The sequence below is a fragment of the Corvus kubaryi genome, unplaced genomic scaffold (assembly GCF_017639235.1).
Source record: "Corvus kubaryi isolate FWS band 111438036 unplaced genomic scaffold, C.kubaryi_AGA036_p1.0 37398, whole genome shotgun sequence".
In the NCBI taxonomy this organism is placed as follows: Eukaryota; Metazoa; Chordata; class Aves; order Passeriformes; family Corvidae; genus Corvus; species Corvus kubaryi.
In genome coordinates, this window is record NW_024581137.1 from 40,559,392 (window position 1) to 40,569,114 (window position 9,723).

The 9,723-nt window shown below is 41.9% G+C and overlaps 1 protein-coding gene across 5 annotated transcripts in view; it reads left to right on the forward strand.

Annotated features, from left to right (window-relative positions):
- Positions 1-4,527, forward strand: part of MLLT10 (MLLT10 histone lysine methyltransferase DOT1L cofactor) — a 128,722-nt gene extending 124,195 nt beyond the window's left edge. For 3 of the 5 annotated variants that reach the window (XM_042043637.1, XM_042043634.1, XM_042043640.1), the window contains 2 exons: positions 547-759; positions 2,886-4,527. In XM_042043637.1, the coding sequence (XP_041899571.1) occupies positions 547-759; positions 2,886-2,954 (282 nt within the window). In that variant the 3' untranslated portion in view covers positions 2,955-4,527. The remainder of the gene's footprint in view (positions 1-546; positions 760-2,885) is intronic. The other 2 variants (XM_042043636.1, XM_042043638.1) reach the window with 2 other exon arrangements.
- The last annotated feature ends 5,196 nt before the right edge of the window (positions 4,528-9,723 follow it).

The following is a 9,723-nucleotide window of genomic DNA, read 5'->3' on the forward strand; positions in this document are numbered from 1 at the left end:
ATCATTCCCTAGTGCTTTCAGTTCCATTTTGTCCTGTGTGGATGTGGAGGCTTGTCTCTCTCAGCATCAGCTGTGGGCAGCAGAGTTTGGGACCATGAGTGGATTCTAACAGTATTTTGAGCTATCTCTGATTCCACTAGAACACTAGCAAAAGATTTTTGGATATCATCTCATGAGCTGTCTTTGCTCTGCTTGCAGTATTCATATAGGCCATTAGGTAACTGGTTTAACTATTTGTATTGTTAATTGTGTTGGTTTAATACATGGTTGTCTCAGGTATGTTTGTTTTGGCAGAGGCCTGTTTAAGCCATCAGGCTTAGCTGAATTTCTGCTGAGCTACTGATTTCAGGAAGTCTGACAGGAACTTTCTTTCCTTTCCCACAGTCTCATGGAACTTCATTAGTGTAACCTAAATTAGCTGGGATTAGTGTAAGGGTTGCACTGACTGAAGAGCTGGATAAACAGGAACCCAGGGAGGAGCTATTTTTCAGCAACTAATTATTGATCTTTTTTTTCTTCCTCCTCCCTCTCCTCATATTACTCAAGGAACAACATCAGGCCCTTTTGTATCAATTAGTACAGCAACAACATCACCATCACCAACACCATCAATCTGAAGTACAGCAATTGCAGATTACTGGAGGAGCACAGATACCCATAAACAACTTACTTTCAGGCACACAGGCCTCACCACTTAATGCAGCTGCTACCAACCCATTCCTTACAATTCATGGAGATAATGCAGCTCAGAAAGTGACAGTAAGTATACTTCTCACCTCACTTTCAATGCACTACCTCCAGGAGGTAACTAAAAGATAAGCAGGTAATGTACCTGTACTCACAAATCAAAGATGGTGGATTTTTTGTCTTTCTTTTTTTTATTTTTCTTGAGCCTTGGGCTGCACTTAAATGAGGCTTAGAACTCTGCGAATTGGTAGTCACACCAAAATGTCTGCTGCACACTCCTGCTTCCCTGGATCAGGACACCAGTCCAGTGTGACCCTTGCATTCCTCTTGTAATTACAACTGCAGCCCTAGTCCTCCTCACCCTGCTTCTTCCCCAGCACTGTGTCCACTCTTTGTGGGTCATTCCTTTTACCACCTTACTGGCGAGTTTGCCTTGGTCAGGCCTCAGGCCCTGTGGTGCTGTGGGGATCAGTTGATGACTTGAGAGGTGAGGATCCCATTGCTGGGAAGGTGGAACTTGTGTTAGGAGAATGGACTTTGTGCCTCTTGGTTCTGGCCTGGGAAAAGGAGGCTGCACATTGGGAGGCTGAGCGGCTCTTCTGCTTTGTAGAGTAATAAAACCTTTCCTAGACAGATAAAGAAACAAGACACATTTTTCTGGCAAAGATGTTCCATTATATTTAGTATTTGCCCATAATCTCCGTCCCCAAGACAGAGGAATTTTCTTCAACAAGTCAAAGAATAGGCTTCATTCTCTAAGGGTCATACAATTAAGATGAGAGGATAAAGGAAGGAGCATATGAAACTTGGAAAAACAGAGGATGAATAGAGCAGGAAGACATAAAGTTTCATCATTCCTTGGAGAAGACAGCAAGTGGTAGTGGTAGAGAAGAAAGGGAAGCTTGTCTGCAAGAGCAGGTGGGGAGAGTTTGGGCTAGTTATGAGTCCCCTCTCTGTTCCCCAATCCCAAATCCTTGTGCTACTTGAGGAGCACTGTGGTGGAGGACTCGGGCTGGGCTTCAGTGGTACTTCCAGGAAGTAGGTGAGATAAAAACCACATAAATGATGAATTTTCAAGACAGTTTTTCCTGGAAACAGCTCCCTTCCATTCAAAATTACGAGCACTTAGTTTTGTTCATCTTTGTGCAGGGTCACTGTCACCTTGGGGTTTGGGCAGTTGTGACGTTGCGGCTGCGAACGGTCGCTGCAGTCGGATCCTGTTCTCTGGGTCACTGTCACAGCAAACGTGTTGGCACAGGAGTTGGCTCCAGGACTTGCCTTCATTCAGAAATGTTCACAGTTTGTTCTCATATGTTTAAAACTTATCTCCCCTCATTTTCCAAACACTAGTATTGAATGGAATTGAGACCCTATATTTGGTGTACATCCAAGCAAAATATTCTACGTGATCTTACTTTGATTTTTTTAAATGGCCATTACTAGGTCTGTACAGTGCAGTGTATTTTTTTACAAGTATGCCATTACAGTTTTTATGTTAACAGTTAGCTGTAGATAATTTCAAGAAAGAACATCTTTCAAACAAAGCCCTTACAAAAATTTCTTTTGAAATTTATTTTTTTTTAAAGACTAGAATTGAGACAGGTTGCATAGATTGTTGAACTGTTTTTAACAAATTCTCTATTTGCCAGAGTTCAACTGTTTTAATCTCATTTGCAGTTGAAACAGGTTTTCAGGCATTTCTGAATGCTCAGTGAATGAGATGAGATTTTTGCTCAGTCCTGTTCAATACTTGCAGGAAATGTCTTTGTAGCAATATATGAAAGAAAGAATTGTGATGGGGCAAGTTGGAAATGGTATTTGTTGTGATGGGGAACTGTAGATTTCAGCCCTCTCCAGTAGGCAGATGTAGCAGAGGTTACCTGGTGTTTCTCTTGACCATCTTGCAGTTCTAGAGAGACCCACAGCCAGGAACAGCCACTCTTGTTGGAACGACAGTAGAAGCAGAGTTGGTGTTTTCTAATGCTGGCTGTCATGACCTTAGCATTAGTTGCTTCAATACAGGACTACTCCTTTAATTATTCTTTCCTTTCCCACTTTTTATTCTACAGTACATGGTTATTTTTTACAGTGCAGAAGTTACTATTTATATGGCTGTGGTGAATGTACCTCAACTGCTTTGTCATATTTATGAATTGAATTTTACTTAGCTCTGTATGTTATAATCTGATTTTTAGAAGTATTTTCTCTTACACAGAGGCTCAATGATAAAACTGGACCAGTTGCGTCAGAGAAGAGTTGACATTTGAATGACACTTGAGCCCTGCACGTCCTGCTGTTATAGCACTTCATGTGGCTGCAAACCGCGGGTTCCCTTTCTGCAGATTGAAAAAGAGCAACAAGGAACTCTTACTGCACAGCAAGAGGTTAATAATTTTCATAAGGATATTTTTGGTAGGCTTTCATTTGCTTTCTTGTTGCACTAAAATGGATGTACTTTTTAATGTCTCAGACTGTGAAGTAGATGAAACTCTGCAAATCATAATTATTTTGTCAATATGATGGTACTAGGTACAAATTCAACCACGGAAGAACACACACTTGACTCTTCAGTCCTAATCTCATGGATTTAAAGGCTGTAAACTGTCTGCAGTGATGCATTGCTTTGGTTTCAGAGCAGTAGTTTTACCAGCCCAACCCCAGCCCGTCTGATCTGCTGCTGCAGTTTTAATAGATCCTTTTAGACTGACATTCTAATGGCGGCTGGGACTTGCTGTTCATCGTTTCTTTTTTTACACACCTGTTTTGAAACCTGACTCATAAGGGAATTTACTTCTGAACTTTTTATTCCTTTAAATTTCTATTGTTGTATAGTTGGGAGTTTTTCTTGAGTAAGAATTATGGTATGGAATCCAAAGTTTATGAATTTTGGTGTAGGTTTTAGAGTTCTGAGGTTTTTAAAGGAACCTGTTTGGTTCCAGTGACAAAGTTTTCTTACCAGATGAGAAGGCCACACTGGAAGAAGTTTGTGTAGTGTTTGGCCTAAACCAAGTGCCTGTTGCTACCTCCATTTCGTTGAAATGGCTGCAAACAGCTGATCATGCACTAGATGTGTCCTTGTTAGCAGCGGGAATATTCTGTCTTGCACCAGCAGCCTTGTTCTGCCTTTCCTAGAGGTGTTTATACCACTGTAGAGAGCTCAGGCAGATTGTTACCTGGGTCACTTTTCACTAATAAATTACCAAAAAAGTGAGTTACCATTTCCCACTAAAATTTCCCAGTGGTTGAAACGGGTGAACTTGTGTTACAACACTTCCGGCAGTTGCTGATCTCGTGGCGAGTCTATGCAGGGTGGTGAAGGACAGTTTAAATGGGGGTAATGACCACTAATCAAGAGTGAGGTGGGAATTATTAGCGGAAAAGACCCAGCTGTAATTAGACCTCCACTGTGTACTTATTTGGAAGAACATGTTAATTCTGCAATATGTTTCTTAGTTAAACATTGCACAGTTCTTACCTCATTTCTGTAAATAAAGTTTTGTGAATCTGTTTTGTATTGTGAAGAATTCATAAGAAAACATTGATATTTTGATTTGTAATATTTCTAATTAGTAGATTTAATTGAAAAAGTAAAAATAATTTATTTTTATACGTTCTGGGGAATTTTTTAAAAATGTCACAAATCACTTTTGTAGATACTTTACAAAAGTAAACCAGTGGTTTATTTTACTTACTCGCCCCACTGGTGGATATTCTGTAACAATTTGTACAAAAGGTAAGATGGAAATGTGCTGTTATTTTGACTAGATGTAAAATTCCAAGTGTATGAAAAGATATGTACAAAGCTTTTGTTAATAAACTTTAATAATGTTTATCATTGTATACGGCTTGTGTGAATGTGAGTCTTGTAGAGGAATGGAATATTTTTATTAGCATCACACGACAGGAAGGATTTGATTTGCACATGGCTACTAAATTTGATTACAAGAAGTTTCAAAAAATACTTTTCATGTAAATTTTTCCTTTCAGGAGACACTGATGTAGCTGAAAAACTGTCCAGGAATATTTCCACTTACTGGACAGAAATGCCCATTGCAGCCCTGGGTCTGGTGCCAGTTTTTTGCTTTCACCCTTCAGAGAGGAATGACTGGAATCACAGGAGCAGTGGCTGTTGTCCAACGGCTCCAGTTTGTTCCGATGGAACTTGGCAGGAGCTTGGTGGGGAGGGGATGGTTTCTTATCTGCACCTGCCTGGGTGAGGGGAGTGAGGTTGTTGCTGTAACCTTTGCACTGTACTTTCTGTAAAACCAGCACAGTGGTTTTTTCCATGAATTTTGCTTATTGTCCATGGGAAGATTGATAAATAGCTAAATACTGGTTTTTTATTTCCCAGGAAGCAAAGAGAACTTGACCCTTCCTGTACAGTCACTTGAAGATAAAATGTGAGGCTTGTGCTAGTCAGGGGTTGACAGACAAGAGATGCATTTATGGCTTCCTCACAATTTTTAGCTCCTCTCTAGTCAGGGGCAGTCTGAGGCTCAGAGCAGCTTCTGGGACAAGGAGCAGGAAGATGGTGTTGCTGTGGGCTGTGCCATTTGAATGTTGTTCCATCTGCTCAAGGCCCAAGTACTTAATGTTTTTGTTTTATTTTCCAGTGGGGAAAACTGGAATCCTGAAAGAAGACTGGTAAATGAACAAGCTGTAGGGAAATGTGAAACATCACCTGGCACAGCAAAGGGGCATCAGTTGCTCCCACCCTCCCCAGGACTAGAAAAACCTCCTGACATTTTGAGGGTGGTTGATGAGTGTTTTATTCTTTGAGGAAGAGATCCAGGAGACTTCAGCATTTCTACTGATTAAATGTGTACAAGGTCCAGAGCTCAGGAGCTGTCAGTGCTTGAGCACTGGCTGTTGATCAGTACTGAGAAGGGAGACTACAAATCACGGAAGGCCGGGCCCCAAAGTTACACTTGGTACTGCCAGAGCTGGAGGTAGGGGAAGAAAAGCCCAATCTACACCTGCCCCTGGCACAAGGTCTCCAGGGAATCCTGAGTGCCACTGCTCCTGGAGCCATGGACTGCTGCTTTATTTGTGGACCTAAGCCAAAGCTAAAACCACTCAGGCAATATAAGTCAATAAGTGAAAGTGCTAAGTCCCGCCTTTCCTTGTATATTTCTTTTATTAGGAAGGGACTGCCTATACTCTGGTACCTGTCTCCTGCTAAGAGAAGTGTGAAAGGGACAAAGTTAGAAATAGAATTGTCAAGAGATTGGTGCCAGAAGCCCAAGACTGCAAGGGGTGGTTTACAGTACCACAGTCCTGGTGGACCAACAAGAAGCAGCAAGGAAATAATGAAAAGGCCAGTTCTGACATCCAAACAAAAATTCAGTTCACCAGCCCTTTAAAGAAAGAGACCACATCAAAGCCAAGTTCACATGAGGGCCAGATGCAGTCAAAACCAATCTTGTTTCAATGACTTTGCAGGTCCTGACATCAAAGATGATGGTCTGTGGCTGATTTGGCGCCAGTCCAGTAAAGCCCACAGGGCTGTCCCTGTGGAATGCCTTGGATGCCAAAGCAGCCCAAGCCCCTCTGCAGGTCCCTGGCAGCCAAGTTGCTGAGCTCTCCTTCTGTGTTGGGAACTGCTCTGGGCTCAGAGTCACAAAAGCAGCACAGACTAAAGGTGCAGCATTCAGATTTTTCATCAAAACTCCACTTCACTGAATGACAACAAACCTTATGGCTTAGAGAAGCCAACTAATTCTGGACAGCCTACATCATCTGAAATCCTGCTTTTATCAACTTTATCCATTCAAGCTGTGTTAGCAGGAGCAACTCATTCAGCAGTAGCACTGTGTGACATTTAATGACCAGTTTTCTGATGCCTGTTTTTCATAAGCTGCACTAAAATCTTACTGTTGGGTCCACCTAAAGGAGAACTCTTCAGTGTTCCTGTTGTTTTCAGGCCCTGTCATCTCATAAAGAGGTCACATTGCAAAATTGTTCCTGAAACATCTTTTTTTTTTTTTTAAGAATTAATTTTTTTAAAAATTCAAGCACTGAGAACTATAAGGTTGAGAGTAATGCAGTCCAAACATCTACATTTACAAAAGGACACTGCAGACCAGCATCTGGTCTTTCCTCTAGAACTACACAGCCTAAATGTGAGCACTATTAACCTTCACGGCATCTCAGCCATATTCTACTGCCTCACTTGTGTATGGTTGCCAGGATCCTTCAGCTTGGCACTGGGACTGGATCCTCAGCAGTAAGGGAAGATTGCCCTCCCTGTCTCATCTGCTCCAAACGCTCCTTTCCACAGTGTTCTGCCCATCCCATCAGCAGAGACGAGCAAAGACCCTCAAAGTAGGCTCAGATCTGACACAGTTAAGTGCAAGTCAGAGTATAGAACCTACAGCACAGACCCTCTAGGACTAACACAAAGTTATGGTGCAAAAGCACTGTTGAGCTACAGCTCAAAACTGCCCAGGAATGAAAATATATTTTGCTAGCAGGCAAATTATTAATCTTACTTAAAGGAAATGTTCGTTCCGTGCTACAACAAAAGTTGGAAGAAGTTGCTTAAATCCCAAGCCTTGAGTGACCTTGATTTTCATGGACAGAGTTTTAGAAAAACAAGCTCTGGTGTTGGGTAACAGACCCATGAGAAAACAAAGCCTGGGTACAGTCTTCCACTTCTCCAGTGAGCATCATGTGTGACCTCAGTCACCACAGACTAAAGGCACTGCTAATAGGGCTGTGTCATCTCCACAACACACCTGGCAACCCCAGGAAAGGGCCCTGAGAGGCTCTGAAAGTCTCACTCTTACCAGGCCTCCTTCCTCCCCACTGCCAAACACTAAAGCTAAAGCTAAGGCTGTGCCAATTCCTTTGGCCCTTGATGATCTGAAGTATGACCGGATGTGCTCTGGACGAAGCCTTCACTACCTTGCTCCGTGAGGGATGGCTCCTGGATGGGGATCTGAGCATCTGGGTGCAGAGATCAGATCCACTCGTGCAGGGCACTGACTCACATTCCCCATCCAAGTTCCAAATGACCCACCAGTGCACTGGAAAACCTTCCCAGTTCTTGATGCTGAGACAGTTGGGCCTGTCACCAATTCCCAGTGCAGTGCCACTGTGCAAGAGGCCAGTGCATTTCTCTTGCACAGCCAGCTTGCCTCTGCTTTTGGGAAGGTTCAGTCTTTAAGCAGGAAGGATGCAATCCATGAATTCTCTTCCATCCATGCATAAGCAGCACATCCAGCACTCAGGTGTTCAACCTGACAAGTGTGACAGAAGGGCACATACAACTTTTGCCCATCCTTAAACATCTTCCTTCAGGTAAACTGGATTTGTCAGGAGCATTGTTTCAAGTTTCTCAGTGTGAATGGTGTTACACACAAACAAAAACTCTTACCAGTCAGCAGTTCTTGTCCTTCTTCCTTTGACCCCCATGCAGAAGGGCTGTGGTGGAGGGGAGTGGGAGGTGTTGGGAGGCACTGTGTGACTACTGATTGCCACACACTGGTGGGGCTGTGGCCAGTCTTGAGCAGGTGCTCACGTTAAGTTTAGATCTCCAGCAATAAAGGTGTCAAGAGTCCTCCCAAGTCCTTGTTATATATATATATATATATACACATATATATACTGGATTTTTTTGCCCTGACACCTAACTAAGCTATTTCTCATGCCAAACTGAGCCCATTGTTACTCTTCACAGCCACAGCAGACTTGTAACATTTCCATATGGATCACATCAGGGAAACGGAGATCACGCAACTGCAAAGCTCCCTTATACAGACCTTGAAGGCTTTTCCCTCTCTCTAGTCTAGAGCAAATACCAACAATTCCTTCCTTGCAAATCAGGCATTGCAAACACAGGATCATTCTCTCTGCCTCTTCTGGATGCTCTACATCTCGAAGTGTGATACACTGAACCAGGCACACCATCCCAGGTAAAGTCTTGTAAGTCCAGACTGGAAAGGAAAGATGGCTCTCTTCTCCTCACAGGCTAAACTCTCCCAGTACCTGCTTCCTTGTTTTGAAACTGCAGAAATATTCCCATTACCAGTCTATTTTGTTCATGAACAGTACATCTCCATTTGCTGATGTTCTTCTACCCCAGCTCCACCCATTAATTTTCACCTATTCCCTTCACCATTTTAGCAGCTTTTCTTTGCAGCCATTTCAATTACCTTGCTTTATAGCTAGTCATCTCTCATTTGAGTGTTCTGGATTACTAAAAGCTTTTGAAAGTTAAGATTTCCTGATACCTCTTGAAAATACCTCACTTGATCTCACCAAGATTCTCCCTTCATAGTAGCACAGAATTCCTGTTCCATCGATTAGCACCCACACCACAGTACAGCTTCTAAATATGTTTCATTTCCAATGCAGTTAAGCTGTGAAGTTCTCTGTGAAAAAAATTTAGATGCATTATTTTGTATCTGGATATGTTTCCATAATATCATTATTTCTACCACGATTTTTTTTTTATATGAGATAAAAAAAACCCAACAAAGCTCCAATTGGTAGAGGAACACATATGGAAGACCGTTATATTCCCTAAATACTTGGCCCTTAAAGTTTTATGGGAATGGGATGAAATGTTGTGAAATGCTGACCTGACAGAAGGAGCACAATTGGTAGTTACTGGGAAAATCAGCAGTGGAAATGGCAGGAAGTTAAAGGAGATTTTCAGCCACCAAGTTTCAATTTTGAGTTCAGATACGTGATCCTCTGAGTTTTCATTTTGATTTTGAATTAAAGCTCAAAAGATTTTTAGAATCCTGGTATAAATCACAATTTGAATGCTAAAAAATGCTTTTAAAAAGTCCTTAATATTTCTTGTAAAAGACTGTGATCACTGCTCTGATTTATTGCTGTAACTTACAGCCCATTAAGTACCCTTTATTCCAGCATTTTAAGTTTTTCCTAATTCTGGAAAAGTTATACAAAACAAAATTACAAGGAGGGAATAATATAACCCTTATTACCTATTCTTCAAATTGAATCCAGGGTATACAACCACCCCTCAAATATGAGAGCTCTTAGCCCAAGAATGTTAGCCATTCT